Source organism: Laccaria bicolor, genomic scaffold (genome assembly GCF_000143565.1).
Source record: "Laccaria bicolor S238N-H82 LACBIscaffold_20 genomic scaffold, whole genome shotgun sequence".
Classification (NCBI taxonomy): domain Eukaryota; kingdom Fungi; phylum Basidiomycota; class Agaricomycetes; order Agaricales; family Hydnangiaceae; genus Laccaria; species Laccaria bicolor.
In genome coordinates this window covers 578,986-601,388 of record NW_001889891.1, presented here as the reverse complement: position 1 = coordinate 601,388, position 22,403 = coordinate 578,986, and the positions used below count along the sequence as shown (strand labels likewise).

Here is a 22,403-nt window from a genome sequence, read left to right as displayed (position 1 = left end):
GTGCGTCTCTTGGGCGCCCGACATCCCCAGGACATCCCCTTCCTCTATGTTGTACAATGATGGATACGGTAACCGCAACACGGACGTTCCATGATGTATTCACATTCCTAATAATACGTGTCCTTCCCCTCTACATCCTAACGCGAATCCTCATCGACCACTTTGGCATCACCTTTGGCATGCAAACGACAACCGAAGATATGTCAGTTGCAAAGAGGATTCGTGAAGCAAAAGATTTCGCAGAGTTATGCTGGATCTTTGGCTACGTGCACGAGGAACACGTCGTCACCACCGAGGATGGATACATGCTGACTTTGCACCGGATACTGCCTAAGTCTGTTGAGGGATCTGCTAAGGATGCAACCCGCCCCACTATCTATCTTCAACACGGACTGTTAACTAGCAGCGAGCTGTTTGTCTGCGTGACGGACGCCAATCGCTGCCTACCCTTCGTGCTCACTGAACATGGGTACGATGTCTGGCTGGGAAACAATAGGTGAGCAATGACCCCGAGACGCCTTTGATTCTAGTACTTACAACACTTTCAGAGGGAACAAGTACTCTCAAAACCATATTGGCAAGAAAGCCAAGTCGTCAAATTTTTGGGTAAGTAAAATTAGAGTCTCTTGTCCGCATCTAACTGATTCCTGGCTTTAGGACTTCTCAATCGACGACTTCGCGCGTTATGATATCCCCAATTCCATCGACTTTATACTGGATCATACAAAAGCCGAGAAGCTTAGCTACATTGGATTTAGTCAAGGCACTGCACAGGCGTTCGCAGCACTAAGCCTGCATCCCGAACTCAATGACAAAATTGGCGTTTTTGTTGCGCTTGCTCCGATAATGAGGCCACCAGGTTATGCTACACCCATCTTGGATTACGTTATAAAACATTTGTATGTTCCCCTGCTAATGTCTCTTCTTTTTCGCTCATGACTTTTTGTTCAGTCCATCCACTCTCTTCCATGTATTCGGCAGGAAATCCATGCTATCCTCTGTTGTTTACTGGCAATCCGTATTACCCACCGCCATCCTCGGAAAGGTCATCGATATCTCCCTTATCTTCCTCTTCAACTACCATAGCCGCAATATCACAAAAGTCCAAAAGGTGGCGGGATACGCACACATCTACTGTTATTCGTCAGTCAAGGCAGTCGTTCACTGGTCTCAAATTATGCGGAACTCCGCTTTCCACATGTACGAGGAGGACAGGAGGGCGAGCTCGCCCGTTGCACATGCGAGTCTTGAGAGGTTTCAGAGGTTTCCTACCGACCAGATCAAGACTTCCATGGTGCTTATTTATGGAGACCAGGATACCCTAATAGATATCTCCACACTAATGGAACAATTACCCGACAACGTTTCCGTTCATAAACTTGAGGGCTACGAGCACCTCGACATTCTCTGGGGGAAAGATGTTCACTTAGATGTCATACCCACAGTGTTAGAGGCCCTGAAGCCGTAACGCTAACCCCGTTTAGATGACGATGTATAGAGCCTAGCCGTACTCATCAACGTTGGTATTAAGTAACCTATGTGCAGCGTGTAGAGTGGATATCCCTATAGTCCAACTGTTTTGTAGAAGTTTGTGAGTAATGAAATCGTCCGACTATGTGTTGGGAACCATGTCTACGCCATGACACTAGCGAGCAGCGCCATGCGAACCTAAAGAGTGTTAACTATCAGCATGGAAAAAACGACCATAGATGTCGGGTTGACTCACGAAAAGACCATAACGCATTTGCCTGAAGTACACCGCCCGCCTGGAATCGAAGTCGACTTCTGGGTCAATTTCTGAGATAAAAAAAGTCAATCTAAAACATGCAAATGAAACGACTCTTGAAACGAACCATTAACTCTCGGCAAGGGATGCATGACAATCATATCTTCCTTTGCCCTGGAAAGAACAGCGTGGTCCACTCGATATGCGTCCTTGACCTGCAACCACTCCTTCTCGTCGTCAAATCGCTCCTTCTGCACCCGCGTAATATACAGAACATCCGTGTCGTCCAGCACCTCGTCGAGCGACTCACAGATCGTGACAGGAATTCCCGCCTTCCTGGCGGCAGATATGACGCTGGAAGGCATGGCGAGGGAACGAGGAGAAACAAAGTTCAATTGAACGGAGTAGAGGCACAGCAATGTCACCAAACTGTGGACCGTTCGTCCGTTTTTGAGGTCACCAAGGAGTGTAATGGTACGCCCGTTGACAGTACCCAGTTCCGAACGGATTGTGTAAATATCCAACAGTGCCTATGAAATCCAAAGTGAGTAAGTGAAGGGAAGATCAACCAAAAGTCCTACCTGTGTTGGGTGTTCTCCGATGCCATCACCAGCATTGATGATGGGGACAGGAGAGTATTTGGCTGCCAGCTGCGCGCTTCCTACATCAGGATGACGGATGACAATTGCATCTCCGTAACAGGCTAGCGTCCGAATAGTGTCAGGCAACGATTCTCCCTTGAGAACCGACGAATTATCCGCTGCGACCTGCACCACTTGTCCCCCACATCGTTTCATAGCAGCGTCCAAAGAAGAGCTAGTGCGAGTAGAAGGTTCATAGAAGATGCTGGCGAGCACCTTGCCTTTGAGAATGTCAAGCGTGCCGGTGCGTTCGACCTGGAGTCTTATTTCCGTTGCAAGCGCAAAGAGATCGTATAGATCTCTTTGAGTGAACTGCTTGACAGACAGGATGTGCCTTCGATGGTAAGAGGGGTGTGGTTGGAGGTGGGAAAGGATCTGAGTGCTTGGGCCGACTTGATGATGTCCGGCAGGGGGATGAGTTGAGCTGGTGGTTGTTAATGAAATGGCGTTTGCATGTGATGATATATCCTCTTTTAAAACCGAAGGAGCTGGGATGACAGTGGGATGTGCAACGGCAGTTGCTGAGACATCTCGTCCAAGAGCAGCAGGGAACAAAGACCCATCCAAAAAGACCGTCTGTCCATGGAAGACGACACGGTGAATAGATCCGGAAACCGATGTTTGTTCCAGAGGTGACCAGCACTGTGACCGTTTCGAAAACGGAGTCTTGCGTCCGATAATGACTTCGACGTGGGTTTGGGTCTGATCCGGAATGGCGAAAATTTGAACGGGGTTATCATGCAAACGAATGCGGATATCATCGAGGGTAAGTCGTCCCTCTGTGAAAGCTGTCAAGAGCAGAGGCAGTGCTTCTTCTACACCAGACTCGGACGAGGCAAGCTTTCCGGATTCTACAGCAAGACAGTAAGGTGTTGAACCGACGGAGAACACGTCAATCGTGTCAAGATTTTGCCATAATGCTTTCTGGTCAGCAGCTGAGGGAAGAGAAGTCGTCCCTGGGTACTGTTCTGATGTAAAGAAAAGAGACTGAATCGACACATCGCAGGTGACCTTCAGTTGTCTTCCTTTGCTCAAGGAGATCAGAATCAAATCATCCTTGGACCGTACGTCTGTGACATGAACGGTGCGGTTGTGAAGACTGGCCAAGAGAAGAACAGATGCGAGCTCAGACCCTTTGGCATCGGTGACGATTGGCTTTTCCGCGGGCCACGAGGAAAAATGAGCAGCGACAGAAGAGAGTGGTGTCGAGGAAGGGATGAACAAGAGCTTAACCTCCGCTTGAAGCTCTTTGTCTAAAGAGTCAACGTTGCTCGATGTTGCAGTGATTCCAAGTGCAATGTTACAATGGGTTGCAGCAAGAGCGTTGGATCGAGCTTGCTCAAGAGATGGGCGATCAGAGATGGAGTTGCTGATGGCAGTAGGAAGGACGATAGAGGTGGTAAAACCAGCGCTGACGGCAGCTTCCGTTGCCGCTGCCAAATCCTTGCTATTCGGAGTAATAAGACCGGGCACAAAGGCAGCCACGTTGAAGAGTCCGGGGAATGTATGCGTACGATGAGAAGTCTTGGCGTCGACGTTCGAAACGTCGAGGGACATGTTGCGTACCAGGGCTTCTGCGAGCATCTTCGCATTTTTGACATTGGTGATAAGAGGGATGGCGAAGTCAACAGCCATTCTGCGGGTGTGATACCCTTTACTGGTATAGCTGGCTGGGCGACGATAATGGTTTTTCGAGGGCAAATTGATGTACAAGTCAATGAGATTGTTCGCTAAGTGCTGTGTGAGGGAATATTCCGACTTTTGCTCGTCACGACTGTCCTCTCCAAGGGTCTCAAGATACTAGAACTTTCCATCAGCTTTGAGGAGTTTAATTAGCACGTATGTCGCTTACCTTGCAAGCAACATTATGTTCAGTGAGAAAATCTGCAGTTCCGGATGTGGCAAATATGTTGTATCCCGCAGCGCTCAGCTTCTGAACCGAGGGAAGGATTTCGAGCTTTTCACGATAACTACCGATGGAGAGAAGTATGTTCTTCTTGGGTGGAACGATACCAGTTGATATCAGCGCCTTCAGATACGCCTCGTACTTGTCATGGCCGAAACAAGCCACCTCTCCAGTAGAAGCCATCTCTACGCCTAGGATAGGGTCGGCCCCGGACAGCCGACTGAAACTAAATTGGGGTACTTTGACACCAACATAGTCGGGCGGGAGATTGAGATCAGGATAAGGCTCTACTGGGATGCCGAGCATGACTTTGGTGGCCATCTCAATTGCATCGACGCCAGTGACTTTTGACACGAAGGGGAACGACCGTGCGGCCCGCAGATTACACTCGATGACCTTGATCTCGTTGTTCTTGGCAATGAACTGGATATTGAAAGGCCCAGTCACGTTCAGAGCGTTTCCGATCTTCGCTGTCGCCTCCTCGATCTGGCGGACAGTCTGGGGATCCAAGTCCTGAGGAGGGTGGATGAGCGTGGCATCACCCGAATGAACACCTGCATTTTCCACATGCTCTGAGATATAGTGCATAACCATCTTTCCATCCTTCGCCACGGCGTCCATCTCAATCTCTTTGGCCTGTTCGATGTACTTGGAGATGACGACAGGATGATCTCGCGATACCTCAGCAGCTTGGGTCAAGTAGTTCGCCAAATCATCACTTGTAGACACGACGTTCATGGCAGCGCCGGAGAGAACGTACGAGGGCCGGACAAGGACAGGATAACCAACGGCCTGGCAGAAACTAGAGGCATCCTCGAAACTGGTGAGCTCCTTCCACAAAGGCTGGTCAACACCGATTTCATCGAGGAGGCGAGAGAACTTGAATCGATTTTCGGCAGTATCGATCATCTCGGGTGAGGTCCCGTAAATCTTCACGTTCTGGCGATGTAAAGGCAGGGCAATGTTGTTTGGAGTTTGACCACCCATAGACAGGATGACACCGCGTGATTGCTCTGTGTCGTAAATGTCGAGGATGGTCTCCAAGCTAATGTTCTCGAAGTACAACCTATCGGCCTCGTCATAATCAGTGCTGACGGTTTCGGGGTTGTAGTTGACCATGACAGTCTGAAGGCCTTGATCACGAAGGGTGCGGATGGCACGGACCGCGCACCAATCAAATTCAACAGAAGAGCCAATGCGATAGACGCCTGAGCCTAAAACCATGACACCCCTCTCGTTGAACTCAACGTCATGCTCAACGGCGTTGTAGGTGGTGTATAAGTAGTTGGTAAAGGCCGGGAATTCCGCAGCCACAGTATCAATTTGTTTGACGAATGGAGCGATTCCCGCTTCTTGACGGAGTCTTCGAACGGCAAGCTCAGTCGAGCTGATGCAGGTAGCAATTTGACGATCCGAGAAGCCATATTGCTTCGATTGTCGAAGGAGGTCTGATGTTAGATTCGAGGCGTTGCAAGTTCTATGGGTCAAACTTATCAGACAGAAGGAGACCAAGGACCACAGTTGACTCACGAAAGACATTGTTCCAGATTAAAGATGTTTTGGAGCTTGTTCAAGAACCATTTATCGATGTTCGTCATCTGCCATATTTTGTCGATGCTATAGCCACGATGGAAGGCCGTTGATATAGCAAAGACCCGTTTATCCGTAGGGTTGACGAGCTCTTCATCAATATCCTCCACGAAATCATTCTAACCAAACCAAAGTAAGAATCAGAAGGATATGATGTACAGACCGGAAGCTCACTTTAGCAAACCCAGAAAACTGATCATCTATCGCACGAATCGCTTTTTGGAACGTTTCTTCAAATGTGCGGCCGATGCTCATAACCTCGCCCACACTCTTCATGCTGCTGCTCAGAAGACGACTGACGCGATTGAACTTTTTCAGATCCCAGCGAGGAATCTTGACGACTACGTAGTCCAAACTTGGCTCGAAGCAGGCACTGGTGACTTTGGTGACGGAGTTTTTGATCTCGTTGAGTGGGATCCCAAGGCCAAGCTTAGCAGCAATGAAAGCGAGGGGGTATCCAGTAGCTTTGGAGGCCAGGGCGGACGAACGGGAAAGTCGAGCGTTAACCTAGAGAATTCATCGGGTTTAGACGACGACAAGACTGCCGTTTTTGATGTGATACTCACCTCGATAATGCAGTATTCTTGAGAAGTGGGATTGAGAGCGTACTGGATATTACATTCACCAACCACACCCAAATGGCGGATGACGTTGATTGCCGTCGTTCGCAACATGTTATAGTCCGAATCTGAAAGTGTTTGAGATGGAGCCACAACGATGGAATCGCCAGTGTGGATTCCAAGTGGATCGAAGTTCTGTGGATTAAGAGGAAACTTGTAAGATTACGATCCAAATGAAAAGTAGAGGGGCCGACCTCCATGTTGCAAACGGTGATACAGTTATCTCTGCAATCACGGACAACCTCGTACTCAATCTCCTTCCAGCCCTTCATGCTCTTCTCGACCAGTACTTGAGGACTAGTTGCGAATGCTTTGGTACAAAGAGCGCGCAGCTGATCCTCGTCCTGAGCAAATCCAGAACCAAGACCACCAAGTGCGTACGCAGCACGAACGATGACGGGGAAACCAATGGCTTTCGCAGCAGCAACCGCGTCATCCGAGTTAGTCGCTGTACAGCTCTCGGCGCACTTCTCGCCAATCTCCTCCATGGCGGAAGCAAACAGCTGCCTGTCCTCCGTGGTGATAATTGTCTCTATGGGAGTGCCCAAAACCTGAACACCGAGCTCAGCAAACTCGTCCTTCAACTTAATACCGACGTTCAGAGCTGTCTGGCCACCGAATGTTACGTAGATTCCATCAGGTTTCTCGAATTTGATGATTTTTCGAACAAACTCCGGAGTGACGGGCAAGAAGTAGACTTTGTCCGCCAAGCCTTTCGATGTCGCGATGGTGGCGATGTTAGGGTTGACCATGATAGTGTAAATTCCCTCCTCCTTGAGCGCCTTTATGGCTTGCGAACCGGAGTAGTCGAATTCACCTGCTTGACCGATGGACAAGCCGCCTGAGCCAAGGATGATGACCTTGCTGACTTTGGCGCGAGGAACACGTCTCGCATTATCTTCCTTGTTGCCCCCAGGCATTTGGAGGGGCGCCGTAGATCCTGTGGCAGCACAGTCCTCAACATTCTGAATGAAAACGTCGAAAAGGAATTCAGTATCGCGAGGACCGGCATTTGACTCAGGATGGAATTGAACAGAGAAGAAGGGCTTGGTTTCGCAATATATACCCTCATTGCTCTGGTCGTTGGCGTTCGTAAAGAGTGGCTTCCAGCCGGAGGGAAGAGTGTCGGTGTCAACCTGGAAACCGTGGTTTTGGCTGGTAATATAGCACCTGCCAGAAAGAGCGTCGGTACATGGGATGTTGTGGCCGCGATTGCCGTATTTCATTTTTGAAGTCGTAGCGCCAGCAGCTAACGCCATGAGCTGGTGGCCTAAACAGATGCCAAAGATGGGGAGAACTCCTTCTTCCATGGCCTTTGCAAGTCGTGTGATGGTGGTTTTGACCATGGCGGGGTCGCCAGGTCCGTTGGAAATGAAGATTCCGTCGTACGGTTCAGAGTCTGAGAGAAAATCATAGTCCCATGGCACAACCTTGAGTTCAACACCTCGTTTAACGAAGCAGCGAATTTGGTTGTGTTTCATCCCAACGTCGATCGCAATTACGCGTAGTGGACGACCGGAAGGATGAAGTCGGGCTTTTGTCGTAGCTTTATAAAGCTTAGGGGCAGCAATGGAGACTGCTGCGACCAGATTTTGTTCGTTAGGGTTGCTGTAGGGAATGTCCAAATATTCTTCTCGCCAAGGATAGGGAGTGGATGGGACCGAGGGAAGGGCTTGTTTTAATAGGTCGAAAGGGCGGGGACGATTAAGTCGCGTTCCTTCAGCGCGAGCTAGGACTTTTCCCAGCAGAGACCCTTTCTCCCTGATCCTTTTGGTGAGAGCACGGGTATCGACGCCGAAAAGGGCAGGTACGCCGCCCTCCTTCAACCATGCTCCAAGTGAGGATTCCGCAAGGAAGTGGCTGAAATCTTCTGAGTAAGAGCCGACAATTAGCGCAGCAATATGGATACGAGAAGATTCGAATTCTTTTGGAAGTTCATTTAGAGGTGATTTGCGAGAGGGTACTCCATAATTCCCCTGGAGAGGGTAGGTCAGAACGAGAATCTGACCCTCATAAGAGGGGTCAGTCAGCGACTCCGTGTACCCGACCATACCTGCCAAACTATATCAGCGGCCGCAGACGTATAAATTCGATGTGTTCGACTTACCAGTCTGGAAGACACACTCGCCCGCGATGCTCTTCCCCTCGGCACCAAAGCTAAAGCCTCGGTAGGCAGTTCCGTCGATTAGTTCGAGAATGCCGTCTAAGTGAGTCTTTTCGTGGTCACCCATAGGTGGTGCGGTGACTGGCGATGCAGGCATGTTCGCGTATGCACTGGGCATACGAGACAGGACTGGGCGAACAGGCGTGTCCAGGAGATTGGAAGAAGGCATTATGTTTTCAAAAGGTAAAGAAAGTTGTCTTCCTCCTACCCCGAATTGACTGTGAATTCGATTGGGAGGAAGAGAAGAAGCACAAAAATATTCCAAGATTAGATATCCAAAATTCTCTCTTTGTACTTGTGTGGCATCAATCGATCATTTACTATTCTTAGCATTGCCATCCTCATCTAACTTCCAGCAACATACGCCGGAACCATACTTTTAGATTCGTCGTTTGCAGAAGAATCCATAGACAGGCTTAGAAACTTTCGGCGATTGAAGCAACACCAGCTCAGTACGAGCGTTGAAACGTTCAGGTACAGGCACGCGTGGCGGACACCAGAAGTTTGGCAGACATAAGTCGCATAACGACGCTAGCTCTTGGCTAGTCCTTCTAGGTTCTAGGTTCTTCTATGAACAACGTAAGTCATCAAGGTACGACGATTCTGTCGATCGCAGGAAATACTGATCATGGAAATGAAATCATGTGCATGGAAGGATTGTTACCCAACTTGTAGATGGTACATCCTCATGTACACATACGAATGCTGACTCCTAGAAAACTCCTCATTATCCCGAGTATTCAGAAAGAAGAATCAGAATTTTATGTCTTGAACTGCCTGAGCTGTGGGAGGCAATAAGAAAACACCGAAGAAGAGAATTCTGCAGGCAGGTATGTCACCTGGATGTCATCCCTGCCACGAGAAGCCGCAGATGTGCGAATACAGTGCATACCGGCTAAAAATGTCGGCTTTGTGTTTGGTGTTTCGGGCTGGTTTCGGGTCTTGAGTTTGGGCAATGGGCACCATTCGAGGGTACAACCAAGTATCATTCGAGGGTACAACCGAGCGAACGCCTGACAGTCCAGACCCCTTAATATATGTGAAGGTTGTTCGAAAGGTCGGGAGGAACCGAGAGCGTCTATCATCACAATTCCCAAAAGTTTCGAACGCCATGGTATCTGCTCAAAAAAAAAACTGTTGCAAAATTCTTCGTCCATGATATTGAATTTACCAAGTGGTAGTTCATAAATCGATTGAACGTCTTATAGCATCACAGAACAATTCCGATATTGTTCAGCGCTTCAGACCTTCATTCAGCGGTGTTGAGGTCCTGGAATAACGGAAAGGCAGCTCCATCTCGAGATCCGCACCACTGCCTCAGCTGTCACGAGTTCCACGGAGGCATTGATATTGTGAAAGACAGGCACGATGACTCCCGAAGACTGGGAAGGAAGACCCAAGACCAGCACGCGGGCGATTGTTTGCGGAGAAGGCAGCCGATGAGTTGGGCTTCGGGATTTCCTGAAGCCATGTATTGCCTGTCTTCCTAGACAATGCTTTCGAATGTTACACAGCTGTTCTCGCCATACGGAAGAAGGATCAAGTCTTTCCCGAATCAAAGTCCCTCCTCTGAGTTCATAGCCAAGTGCACGCAATAGGAGCACGGCGTAGTCGTGAGCAACACATTCCTCTGCTGGCACTGTTTCCATACTCAGCGAAACCCAAAGTCCTTGGCAGTTTGTTGGTGTTGCCGTCAGAAGCATCGATATCGCCGCGCTACTATGTTAAGCCATGTGGCCAGTGGTCGTGTGTCAAAAGCCAAAGGTTCTAGTGATTGTGGCATGACCAAAACGCAGTAGAAACTGTAGGTAGCTCATTAGCATTGAAATTAAACACAGAATTAGGAGATCGTCTGTCGTACACTGCGCTATGGTCGCAGATCTGGGATTGTCGTGGTTGATGGCGTTCAGCAAGAATTAACATATCACGTGTCCGCGTCAACCCCTTCCCAAACATTCAAGTTCACTGTTCGTCAAACTCTTCAACTTGCACCAAGTACGTGCAGATTAACTGCTTTCAGAAGAAACGGAAGGTCAGCACAAGCATTAAGATCCTGATGCTCAAGGTCTGGTGGATTTTGCATCGCAGTTGATGTTGTCTGATGATCATGAAGCCTTCGTTTATGGAACAACCGTTACAGACTCGGAACTCAATAGACAATAAGCTAGCACACATTTGAGTCCTTCCGCAATCAAATATGTACAGGGTATCTCATGATTCCGGACATGACACTGAAATCTTATATAGATAATCGACAACCGTCCACTCGTTCAACAACATGGGTTTCGGCCCCAGGACATTCATACGTCCTGGAGCCCCATTCAACGTCTGAACATAATATCACAACATGATCCGTGCACATAAAGCATAGAGACTCACCGACAACATCCGCACGTCAGACAATCAAAGATCGTCGCAACGAAATTGAATATCCCTGGACACATTTCGTTACTCAGTAAGTTGCCACGCCGTTTGCTCTTGAATTCTACTCACACCCGATAACACACTCCAGGCACCCAGCGATACTCGCCACGATGCACATGACGGCGTCTCCGATACATTGAAATATCCCTATGAATACATCAGGACAGCAGAACCCAAGGGAGCCACCGGATAACGTACCTTGGATACATGAAACTATACACCTATATCAATACGGTAAGTCTTTCCATTCCTTGGGTTCGAGAGCGCCACTCACCCCATTACTTGTTTCTACAGGGTCCTAGACGGGAAGGGGAACTATGGGAGATTGGCTAGGGCGCTCTTATGGCCCCCCTTTATCCATCCTCGAAGGGAGATGACGTCGCTGCGTTATGACGCCATGATGGAAGGATTGGATTTGGCTTTCTGGTATCATGTGTTCGCACCTTTTGGTTTTGATACTTGCAATCTGTACACTTGACATTGGCCCACACACCTATGTATAGACAGCCTACCTACCTATTTACCTCCTTGAGCTTGATGTGGGCCTCTAAATTACTGAAGCCAAGGACGGCTCCATCTATCTTTCCGTCGTGGGTAACCGCCATTCATTGAGCGCTTAGAAAAGCTCAGAAGTTCACTAGTTGTGCAAATAAGATGGACCGACAGCACAAGGATATTACTCGCGGGTGCGCGAGCCATGAGCGAATCATCAAATTTAATCCACAGATAACTAAGAGAGTAGGAAAACAGGAAAATTCATCAAAACGTGCTGGTATTGTAAGGTGGTCGTAGACTGGGGGCCGAGAAAGAGTAAGGTGGGGGGGTTATACGAGGTACGTAATTTTCGTAAGGGGCGGCTAGGAGGACGAAGGACTAGAAGTTTACTGGTCTTCCTCGGCGGGGAGCTCCTCCTCGTACTCGCCTTCCTCCTCAACGCTAGTGAAGTAAAATGATGAGCTGACGTTTCTGGCAATTACATAGAGACTCACGTGGCATCCTGGTATTGTTGGTACTCGGCAACCAAATCCTGCATGTTGGACTCGGCCTCAGTGAACTAGGGGAGTTTAAGTCAGAAGGACAACAGCGGAGATCACAAGCATGCTTACCTCCATCTCGTCCATACCCTCCTGTGTATACCAATGCAAGAAAGCCTTCCTCTTGAACATGGCAGTGAACTGGTCACTGACACGCTTGAACAACTCCTGAATGGCGGTGGAGTTACCGAGGAAAGTGACGGCCATCTTGAGCCCACGAGGAGGAATGTCGCACTGAGCGGTGAGCACGTTGTTGGGGATCCATTCGACGAAGTAGGCAGAGTTCTTGTTCTGAACGTTTTGCATTTGCTCCTCAACCTCCTTCATGGAGACCTTACCACGGAAGACGGCAGCGACCTGAAGTTAACGCAGTGAGTAAAGATCTTGGAGATACCCAAAGGCAGACGAACAGTGAGGTATCGTCCGTGCCTGGGGTCTGAGGCAGCCATCATGTTCTTGGCATCGAACATTTGTTGGGTTAGCTCGGGCACTGTCACGGCACGGTATTGTTGGCTGCCACGGGCTGTCAAGGGAGCGAAACCAGTCATGAAGAAGTGAAGACGAGGGAAAGGAACTGCAAGAATAATCAGTAAATGTACATAGGAGGTTGGCGTCAATCAACGTACCCATGTTAACAGCAAGCTTCCTCAAATCTGAGTTGAGTTGACCAGGGAACCGCAGGCAAGTTGTGATACCAGACATGACGATCGAGACCAAGTGGTTGAGGTCACCATATGTTGGTGTCGACAACTTGAGGGTCCTGAAGCAGATATCGTAGAGGGCTTCGTTATCAATGCAGAAGGTTTCGTCGGAGTTCTCGACAAGTTGATGGACGGAGAGAGTGGCGTTGTAAGGCTACAAATGAGTAAAAGTTAGAGCAGGAAGACCTAGAGGAAGCTTTAATTACCTCGACGACGGTGTCTGACACTTTGGGACTGGGTACAACAGAGTATGTGCACATCATTCGGTCGGGGTACTCCTCACGGATTTTTGAGATCAGGAGGGTACCCATACCAGCACCAGTTCCACCACCGAGTGAGTGGGTGATTTGGAAACCTGTCACGTGGCAAGTTGGGAAATTTGGTTGTTATTCAGGGGGCAATGACATACCCTGCAGGCAATCGGTGCCCTCGGCCTCCTTGCGAACGACATCAAGAACAGAGTCAACGAGCTCAGCTCCTTCTGTGTAATCTGTGGGTGGACGATGTAAGTACTGATTATCACATGGGTTGATCGATCTGGGACGAAGAATTCCAAAAGACGCGTCGAACGCGAAGAAAAGGAGGCAAGGATGCCTAGGCCGCATCCCACAAAAGAACAAGAATGATCTGACTCACGTCCTTTCGCCCAGTTGTTTCCCGCACCACTTTGACCGAACACGAAGTTGTCGGGGCGGAAAAGACCACCGAGGGGTCCTGATCGCACCGAATCCATTGTTCCGGGCTCCAGGTCAACCAGGACAGCGCGGGGAACGTATTTGTTGGCACCGATCTCATTGTAGTAGACCGAAATACGTTCAAGTTGGAGGTCGTTATTCCCCTTGTAGAGACCGTCCCGCTCAATGCCGTGCTCGTCAGAGACAACTTCCCAGAACTTGGCACCTAAAGAAAAAGAGGCAATAGTGATTAGAATCTGCAGTCTCGCCACCGATACAAGGTAATGTACCAATTTGGTTACCGCACTGTCATTGATGAAAACACGAGGCCGTCAGAAGATTGAAAATCAAGTAGGGAGATGGCACTGACCTGGCCGGTCTGCAAGTGGACGATTTCACGCATGCTGAACGACGAAAGTCAGCAATTTAAAACGTGGCTCAAAAGTGGTACGACAAAGCCAACGCGACAATAAGAGCGCGTCTTGAACGACACGAAGTCGTAGACTGCTAGCGACGCGCTGCACAATGATATGGACGATGGGTGTACTCACATTATGAATTAAGGGGAGAGAAGAGGAGGGGTATTGTCGTTCAAGGGGTTGGATTGAACACGAAGACAAGAAAACGTCCTCAAGTTCGGGCAAAGGGTGAACCTAAATGTTCAAACTCAGTTTGGTACTCCGGATGGCACGTGCACATGTTGCCCCTGTTCCCCATTGTCGAATATTTTACGTACAGGGCCAGGGATGTCCTGGGTCTGCGTGCATTACCTCAGTAAAACACATCTCCCGCAAATGTTCAACAGCCAATCGAACATAACGTGCCTTCCCTGCTGCTCACCCTCCACCCCTCTGAATTACGTTCAAGCGATATACGTGAAGGCCCCGATTAACCGGCACTTACCAGGTCACCGAGTATCTTCGATCGCCAGGCATGATGCTCCAAAAATTTAAACGCAGCGTAAGGATGGTACAATTTTATAAAATGTCCATGAAATGATTTACTGGCCATGGCCTCCGACCTGCCTAATGTTTAAGAAAACAAGAAGCAAGCCGTCTATATTTTTTTGGCTCCGAGTCATAGGCCAGCCAGCCGCATGAGAGCTGAGCAAAGTCCGTGATGGCGATCATAAATACGGCGAGCATTATTCAACTTCAAAGAACCGACCACACGCAACGCATCATTTGCCCCTTCTCTAAACATAGCTGTTGCGTGACCAAATGAGGTTGAATATTATCTCCCAAGCGGAAATAAAGCTATAGCATAAGCGTCTGAAGTATGCGCTCATTGAGATGTTGACTTTCAGGAAAAACTCAGCTGGTTCTGGGTCATAAGCCAAAGGTTATCCAACCCGGCCTTCACGCAGAAGGTCAATCCACCGGAAGGAAAAAATTTGGCGGAGCTACACTATCGGTCTATGAGGTGGTTAACGTTGCAGAAATCGATGTTTCATATTCTTGTCGAATGCTCCTGAATTTAATAATCTGCATAACACATTAATAGGATCATTCATTGAAACACCCTCCTTTATCAGAAAATGACTCAACTGGTTTAGAGAGTTGGAAAGCGACGGACTCGAGAGCTCCACGAAAGCGGATGTCAACGGGGCCCGGGTTGACAAAAAAAAAAACCCCGGCTGTTGAGAGAGTCATGAGACGGGAACACCTGGTGGTTGGCATGAACAGAATATTCCGGATCTTCACAATTTTTTCAAAAGTCCTCCACGAATGTACGACAAGATAAACAAGAAGAGCCGTTAATTAGCATCGGTCGGAGCTGGGTCGCCTTTGACACTACGACGTATTTAGCCTTATGTCTGCGAAGGCACCCGAAGGGTCGGTCCACCTGAAGGAATAAGATCAGTAGCGAGGTGTTTTAAATGTCCAGCTCGATCAACCAGCTAGACATAGCAAAGCGAGGATCGAACAGCTGGGGTGTAGAAAGTTGCAAGAAGGTGACTTTACGGGTAGAAACTTGAATAACGCAGTGATTTAACGATCGTCCAGGTGCAGAAGGTCAGAAAAGTGAAGCCATATTTTTGAAGAACAAACCGGCAATCTTATGCTGCTCTCTAAGGTAGTGAGAGTTGAAATGAACCTCAGTGGCGCCGCTCATTACTGCAGGTCAACGGGAGTTGTCGGGCCGGGATACCGCTCCCCATGTGATTTAGTCACTTGTACTCGGACGGAGCCAAATATCCGCACCGTTCAACTCCCGAGCCCATCCGCCCCCGCCGCTCATATAGACCCACACTCTCATCGTACACATCCACAAAATGACTTCGGAAGAGACCCCCAACGTCGACCTCATCACTCTTACTCGGTATGTGCGCGTTCGAATTACCCAGACTACGCGATTCTGATGTTTCACGCTAGTCATGTTCTTAGCGATCAACTGCGCTTGGGGTCGACGGCGACGGGAGATCTGACGTTGTTGCTGACTGCCATCCAAGTGACGTCTAAATTTATTGCCACCAATGTACGGAAGGCTCGGCTCATCAACTTGTAAGTGTTGCGATTTGCAGGGGGTTTCTATCTGACACCCATCCCTAGGGTTGGTCTGGCGGGCGAGACGAATGTGCAAGGGGAGGAGCAAAAGAAGCTCGACGTGCTTTCAAATGATATTATGGTCAACGCCCTGCGCGCTTCTGGAAAAACAGCCGTTCTTGTATCTGAAGAGCTAGACGACGCTATCATAATTGAAGATGGGTATAAGGGCAAATACTGCGTGGTCTTTGATCCTCTGGATGGTAGCAGTAACATCGACGCCGGTGTCAACATCGGCACGATCTTTGGCATCTACAGAGTGGTGAGTTTTAGATCGTTTTCATTTTCGATAATTTCAGATGGATTTAACCCGCACGTGAAGAGACCAGACTCCACTGGGACTATAGAAGATGTCCTCAGACCCGGTAGCGAGATGGTGGCTGCTGGTTATACCATGCAAGCTTGATAGCTGTGATACATGTGGATGTCACTAACGTCGTCTTAGGTATGGATCCTCTGCAAATCTCGTTCTTTCAACTGGATCAGGGGTCAATGGGTACACTCTTGATGCATCGCTCGGAGAGTTCATCCTTACCCATCCTAACGTACGTTTATTCTTTCTCACCAAGTCTCACATATTGATTTCATCTAGATCACCATACCATCTCGGGGGAAAATATATTCCTTCAATGAAGGAAACGCCATGTACTTCCACCCACCAGTGACCGCCTATCTCAAATCTATCAAATTCCCGGCGCCTCCAAAATCGCCCTACAGTGCCCGGTACATCGGGTCAATGGTAGCCGACGTCCACCGCACCCTTCTCTACGGCGGGATTTTCGGTTACCCGAACGATAAGAAGAGCAAGAGTGGGAAATTGCGGCTGCTATACGAGGCGTTCCCCATGGCTTATCTGACAGAACAGGTTCGCCTTTGCCACCCCCTCGCAGCCGTTGACCCTTACTCATACATCTTATTTATTTACTCATAGGCGGGGGGAATTGCGACGACGGGAACAAAACGGATTCTTGACATTGTACCGACTAGTATCCATGAGCGATGCCCTGTGTTTTTAGGCAGCAAGGACGACGTCCAGGATTTGATGAAGTTTTACAAGGAGACGCCGTTGGAAGGGTAGATTCTGATATTTATAAATAGGAAAAGACGGAATAGACTTTTGTACCACTAAATGAATAGGTTATGCATGCCAGTTCCGACGGGTAGTTCAGGACGCAGTGAGCTTAAGCGTCGAGTTCTACAATTTTTTCGTTGCACAAGTTATCGGCATTCGATTGCAATCGAAGACACAGAGCTCGTATAGTTGTTACATAAAAGTACAAAAAAGTGAACGCCCCCTTGGCCTTAGGCCTTAGGTTTAGTACGCACGGTAAGACGTCATCACATTTTCCTCAAACATTAAATCCATGCCCTCCTTGATCAGATCCTTCACGACAAAAGATCGGTCCATATGGACCATATCCTTTGATGGTCCGTGCCAGCTTGTGATAGTCATATAGAACTTTTGAAGTTGCGAGGCGCCATTGGAGGAGGGGTGGGCATTCCATCTGGCTAGAAGCATTTTTTCAATGTCGAATCCGAAGGCCTCCTCATCACAAGTTGTCAGACCGTCACGATATTCGTACTTGAAATTCATTGGACCATGGTATTTGAAGCTTTTCAAATACGGCAACGGAAAAGTACCCAATGTCGTATTGGGGCTTCTAAGATAGTCAAAAAAATTCCGAGACAGCCCTCGCAAACGAGCAGAATCCCGGTCGACCCCATCAAGCCTGAGCTCCAAGTGCGATAGATTGGGGAGTGTATTAAGCAGCATCAATAGATTCTCTTCCCGTGGCATATAATCGATGATTGCCAATCGTTTCAAGACGATGTTTGAGCGGTTAAGAAAGGCGGAAAAAGCCTCGATTTGGGAATTGTCCTCCAAAGAAATACCAATGTCTTCGAGTGCAGGCGCGACTAAATAGGCGAGCAACCCAGACGGCCGCAAACTCGTGATTTCTAGTGATACGAGCTTCGGAAGTTGGACAGAGGTGGGTTGGGCGGGCTGCCAGTATGAATATGCATAGCCTGATTCATCATAGCTTCCCGCTTTCCATAATTCAATTATTCTGCAAGACATAAGATTTGAGCATTTTTCGAGGACGGCTAGAAAGGGTGTGGTTTTGAATGACGAAAGAGTGAGCTTCTCTAGTTGATGGTAGGGGAGCCCCACGTCCATGCTTTCGAAATCCAAAGTCGCCGTGCGAAGTTTTGGTGCATCCAGGAAAGTCTTGGAAAATGACGGATAACTGGAGTAGTTATACGGCACAAATTGCAAGCTCAATGATCTCAGGTTGGGAATGCGACCTATTGTGGACTCTAGGGTTTCAGCCCAGGCAGAGGGGAGGAAAATATCGAGCGACTCCCATTGATGGGAATACAAGGAGGCAACTGAAATAACGTCCGTTGGCAATGGGGTGCCAACGATCATCTCATCCTCTGGAATCGGCATATAGCCATCCCAGTCGCGGTTCCACTTGTAAACATCTTTCTCGTTGAAGGTGATTGTGATAGATAATGGTAAAGCCTGTGCAAGACGCAACCATTGATCCAAAAGTTCTGCTTGAATTGCTGATCCCTCCGTAGATAAGTCTATGCAAAGCGATACGGAACTCCATAGCTCTGGCGTTGAGCGCGCCATGTCTCGCCAGGCACGACAAACGCTACTGATGACGAAGGGTGTCGTGACCAGCTGCTGATTCCGGAGGGAGAGACGCCCTTTGTGACAAGCAAATAAAAATATGACAACGCATATTTCGGGAGTTAGTTTGAAGAAAGGAAGTTTGGAATTGCGCTGGGTTTGTAGAGATCTGCGCTTGTCGCTCAGCGCTCAAGTCTTGCATCGCGGCATTGACACCATCAATTTCTGCTTCCAGGTCTCGGATAGCGATTTCGTTTTCAGAAAGACACATTTTAACTTTTCGATTCAAAACTTGGCGTCGATGAGGCCTGAGATGTGAGAGTTCCAGCTTATGAGGCCGAGTTAGCGTTCGAGACATCGTCAGGAAAACACAAAAAATGTCAGAATTGGAATGTTTGGCGGTGTATGTGGCGAAATGTTTGGCGGAATGTTTGGCGGCTACATCGGTCCTGCATCACCGGTTAGGAAGACAAGACGTCCACCCATTACTTACCCTCGACGACCTCCCACAAGCACCCCGGCACACACGGACGACGACAGCAACAACCCGGGATTGCCATGTCACAAAACTAGTGCGTGGCCGTGTGGGTAGTGGAGACGACGTGGCAGATGTGCCACGTCGTCCAGACAGTGACAACGCATGCCGTCTTCGCTGTCCAGGTTGTTCAGGTAAGTGCCTACGAACGAGCCCTACACCCACAAACAAATGACGAGCGCCCAGGACACGACGACCCCGCCCACGAATGCAAACGACCGCCCACAAACGAAGACGACCGCCCACAAACGTGAGCGGACACGGGCCCAGGTGAGCTCCCCCTGGCATTTCTCTTTATTTTCTAATTATTAACTACTCCATCTCTAGCAACCTGTCGAAACGAGCACAAAGAGCAGGCGTGAAAGGGCATGTTGAGGATAGCCACAATGAGAGGGTGGGTATGCAAGGTGCGCCCGCAAACTCTCCCCTTCTTTCCGCCGACCGACCATCACAACAGCACCACGACCCAAGAACCCACCATGTATCATTCCCCACAACGTCGACTTCCACCAACGGACCTCGCCTCGCAGACCAACCCTGCCTATGCTGTCAAAATCCTGGGGTGAAGTTGCCATTCCCCTGATCTTCCGATCCTCGCAAGGACGCACGGCAGTGTCAATTGACACTCGCACTGCCCTTGCGAGGTTCATTGGTCATTTATGGAGGCATACCCTCCTGCAGGTTGGGGTACCCCTGGGATTTTATAAATCCGCTACCCGTACCCGCAAAAACCCACACTCGTGGACGGGTACAAGTTCTGACAGGTATGGGTACAACCCTGGGAATACCCCGGGGTTAGCCATGACAATCCCTACGAAAATGTCATAAGAACGCTAAGGGAGATCTCTTGAAGCACGGCATGACCTCTGAGCTGCTCAACTAGGTCAATAAGGAGCATGGTGAAGCGTGCAATGCGACGCGACACAATGCAGAACTAATATTTGAACATCACGTGTCGAATGTCACGTTTCCGGCCATACAGATCGCCACACAGATCGCCACACATGATCGCCATACTTTCCAATGCTGACATGCCCTCGGAAAACACAACCACACAGACTTTGTCGGAGATTTATTTCTTTTGTCACAACCAGCCGAAATTGGGACGGCATTGAATCGGCATTCTAACCAGTGCTAACCGTTGAAAGTTCTCTATTTTTCCATTTTTTAGCCCAAAATTGGCTACAATCACGCCGGAACTCCCGTTGCCACCTGTTGCAACCAGGTTGCCACCCTGGATGGGACCAAAATTGTAACCAAAAACTCTTTGGTTGCTCCTAATTATAACGGCAATTTTGATAGGAACGTCCACAACAAGTTAGAACCGGTTGTGATGCCAAATTAGAAAACTCCGACATTCAGTTACAGGACTGGCTCTAATGCTTCCATAATACTCTTGCATTGCTATTGCGTAGGCTTCGAAATTCTCCTTTGTTCTTCTAATTCAAGTTCTCAATAGTTTCCAACATCATCTGCTTTGAGACTGGCCTTTCTAGGTTGTTGCTGCTGATGACGTGTTGAACGTTGAGGAGAACCAAGGAAGATTGGTAAGAAACTCAAACATTTCCTCCTCCTTTAGTTCCTTTGTGTTATCTGGTTTTTCAGAAGATGGATCACGCATCCCCATTGCCGACAGTCCTTAAAGTCGACAGGGCATCCGATTATGGAGCGGAAATTCACTGGTCTGATCGTCGCAGACAGAATCTCTCACTTCCCATATCGAAACTCCCCTCCGAGATTCTCTCCAGTATCTTTTTTCTGGGAGTATTTTTCATGGATTCGCCATGTCCTGCAGCTGTTGCTACACGGCTTTCTCAAGTCAGCCACTCTTGGCGCATGGTGGCACTTGGATGCTCCTCGCTTTGGGGTCGCGTTATTGACTTCGCCCGTGCCGCGCCTGAATGGACAGAAGAGCTTCTGCGGCGCGTAGGAGAATCTCCTATCGACTTGAACTTGCAATCCGAATCCCTCAAAAATGAGACCCTCGCCAGAGCACTTCAACACTTGCGTCAAGCGCGAATTTTCAGCTTATTCCGGTGGCCATCGTCATCAGATGTGGACTCTATCTTGACTACTTACCTCGCTCAGCAAGCACCACATGTAGAACAATTCATCCTTCGGTTTATGGGAGCGAGAGCGACGTCATTCTTACTACCCTCCAATTTCGGGGAATGCTTGCCTTCACTTCGCCTTCTTGAGCTGCAGGGGTGCAACGTCGACTTCCGTCTGCCCTTGTTCCAGCGACTGGAAATTCTGTTCGTCTACGACATAAAAGATCATAGAGCGCCAACGGCTGCTAAATGGCTAGACATATTGGCGAATATGCCTTTACTCGCCAGAGTTTGGATCGCATCGGCGACTTCTGATGTTCATGAGAACATACTCTCAACTGCCCATCTTCCAAACCTGAAGAAACTCTCCCTTTCCTCATCCCTGCTTGTTTCTGCCGCCATTATATGCAATCTTATCCACCCAGATACCACAAATGTAGCCCTTTTTTGCACCGACGCGACTTCAGGCGTTGATCTCGAACGTCTCTTCGTCAAGCTTTCGCGTCATATGTCACTATCGAATTCTCGGAGCCACAACCCAAGCATTGACGTGACAATTAAAGGAATGTGCATCAGCGTCAGAAATTGGTGGGGCTACGGATGTTTGGCAGAAGGGAGGGTAAGCATAGCACTGAATCATATGTCGGACATGACTCGGCATCCTCTCATTGCTGCGATCATCGCCGCATTCGGAAGTATCTTTCAAGAAGCAACATCGTTGGAGTTCGAGATGGGACTTGACCTCACTGTTTCTGATTCGGAGGAGTCTCTACTACTTGACCTTCTACGCAAGTTTGAAAGGGTGGAGCTGTTGAGCTTTCCCTTCGATTGGCGCATATTCGCCGTTCTGCAACGAACCCATAGGCCTTTGACGGTCAGCCCATTCGATGTTAGCAAAGCTGAAGCTGAACGGGATATACGAATTCTATTTCCATTGTTGCGAAAACTGAGGTTTTGGAGCATATTTGATGTCGACTGTACGCAAGTCTTTCAGAACTTGATACCCATTCTTCGCCACCGCTCAAGTATTGGCGCGAGTATCACGACTCTTTATCGGGAGGACTTCAAATTCGACGTCCAGCAGACTAGGTTGTTAAAGGAACTCGGACTGCAGGTTTACAACTACATGGACGATGAGAATGAAGTATAG

The 22,403-nt window shown here is 48.8% G+C and overlaps 7 protein-coding genes across 7 annotated transcripts; 3 read left to right on the top strand and 4 right to left on the bottom strand.

Moving 5' to 3' along the window:
• Positions 1–200: 200 nt before the first annotated feature.
• LACBIDRAFT_251443 (uncharacterized protein) lies at positions 201–1,468 on the top strand (the record flags this gene model as incomplete). The annotated part of the gene is made up of 4 exons (XM_001883355.1): positions 201–496; positions 549–606; positions 658–899; positions 952–1,468. The coding sequence occupies 4 exons, from the start codon at positions 201–203 to the stop codon at positions 1,466–1,468; spliced, it is 1,113 nt and encodes a 370-aa protein (XP_001883390.1).
• Positions 1,469–1,632: 164 nt separating this feature from the next.
• LACBIDRAFT_294748 (carbamoyl-phosphate synthase) lies at positions 1,633–8,744 on the bottom strand (the record flags this gene model as incomplete). The annotated part of the gene is made up of 12 exons (XM_001883273.1): positions 1,633–1,668; positions 1,727–1,797; positions 1,854–2,256; positions 2,308–2,679; positions 2,761–4,167; positions 4,220–5,762; positions 5,804–5,982; positions 6,038–6,370; positions 6,430–6,618; positions 6,678–8,155; positions 8,186–8,536; positions 8,591–8,744. The coding sequence occupies 12 exons, from the start codon at positions 8,742–8,744 to the stop codon at positions 1,633–1,635; spliced, it is 6,516 nt and encodes a 2,171-aa protein (XP_001883308.1).
• Positions 8,745–10,802: 2,058 nt separating this feature from the next.
• Positions 10,803–11,381, bottom strand: LACBIDRAFT_302288 (uncharacterized protein). Its single transcript, XM_001883272.1, has 5 exons — positions 11,346–11,381; positions 11,270–11,292; positions 11,141–11,218; positions 11,027–11,081; positions 10,803–10,975 (listed from the first exon to the last, which is right to left on the bottom strand). Exons 1-5 carry the CDS (start codon positions 11,348–11,350, stop codon positions 10,969–10,971), a joined length of 168 nt encoding a protein of 55 aa, XP_001883307.1. The 5' UTR covers positions 11,351–11,381; the 3' UTR covers positions 10,803–10,968.
• Positions 11,382–11,744: 363 nt separating this feature from the next.
• Positions 11,745–14,070, bottom strand: LbTUBb1 (beta-tubulin). The gene is made up of 11 exons (XM_001883271.1): positions 14,032–14,070; positions 13,851–13,884; positions 13,771–13,786; positions 13,443–13,706; positions 13,216–13,296; positions 13,013–13,161; positions 12,732–12,960; positions 12,516–12,679; positions 12,178–12,462; positions 12,061–12,125; positions 11,745–12,007 (listed from the first exon to the last, which is right to left on the bottom strand). Exons 2-11 carry the CDS (start codon positions 13,881–13,883, stop codon positions 11,953–11,955), a joined length of 1,341 nt encoding a protein of 446 aa, XP_001883306.1. The 5' UTR covers position 13,884; positions 14,032–14,070; the 3' UTR covers positions 11,745–11,952.
• A 1,685-nt stretch (positions 14,071–15,755) lies between these two features.
• On the top strand, positions 15,756–17,183 carry LACBIDRAFT_191037 (fructose-1,6-bisphosphatase; the record flags this gene model as incomplete). The annotated part of the gene is made up of 7 exons (XM_001883354.1): positions 15,756–15,802; positions 15,856–15,984; positions 16,033–16,288; positions 16,349–16,422; positions 16,472–16,571; positions 16,619–16,891; positions 16,958–17,183. The coding sequence occupies 7 exons, from the start codon at positions 15,756–15,758 to the stop codon at positions 17,102–17,104; spliced, it is 1,026 nt and encodes a 341-aa protein (XP_001883389.1). The 3' UTR covers positions 17,105–17,183.
• A 158-nt stretch (positions 17,184–17,341) lies between these two features.
• LACBIDRAFT_329236 (uncharacterized protein) lies at positions 17,342–18,667 on the bottom strand (the record flags this gene model as incomplete). The annotated part of the gene is made up of 1 exon (XM_001883270.1): positions 17,342–18,667. One exon carries the CDS (start codon positions 18,665–18,667, stop codon positions 17,342–17,344), a length of 1,326 nt encoding a protein of 441 aa, XP_001883305.1.
• Positions 18,668–19,058: 391 nt separating this feature from the next.
• LACBIDRAFT_294745 (uncharacterized protein) lies at positions 19,059–22,403 on the top strand (the record flags this gene model as incomplete). Its single annotated transcript, XM_001883353.1, has 7 exons — positions 19,059–19,239; positions 19,260–19,452; positions 19,530–19,609; positions 19,660–19,883; positions 20,374–20,532; positions 20,699–20,749; positions 20,808–22,403. The coding sequence occupies 7 exons, from the start codon at positions 19,059–19,061 to the stop codon at positions 22,401–22,403; spliced, it is 2,484 nt and encodes an 827-aa protein (XP_001883388.1).

What these genes read in the sequence shown, in the direction of transcription:
- LACBIDRAFT_302288 (XM_001883272.1), bottom strand. An exon ending in TATAGTTTCATGTATCCAAG is followed by an intron (nt 11,219 to 11,269) that starts GTACGTTATCCG and finishes ATGTATTCATAG; the next exon opens with GGATATTTCAATGTATCGGA. An exon ending in CCTGGAGTGTGTTATCGGGT is followed by an intron (nt 11,082 to 11,140) that starts GTGAGTAGAATT and finishes AAATGTGTCCAG; the next exon opens with GGATATTCAATTTCGTTGCG.
- LbTUBb1 (XM_001883271.1), bottom strand. Translation starts at nt 13,883, where the DNA reads ATGCGTGAAATCGTCCACTTGCAGACCGGCCAG. An exon ending in GGCACGGACGATACCTCACT is followed by an intron (nt 12,463 to 12,515) that starts GTTCGTCTGCCT and finishes CGTTAACTTCAG; the next exon opens with GTCGCTGCCGTCTTCCGTGG. An exon ending in CAACAATACCAGGATGCCAC is followed by an intron (nt 12,008 to 12,060) that starts GTGAGTCTCTAT and finishes TTACTTCACTAG; the next exon opens with CGTTGAGGAGGAAGGCGAGT.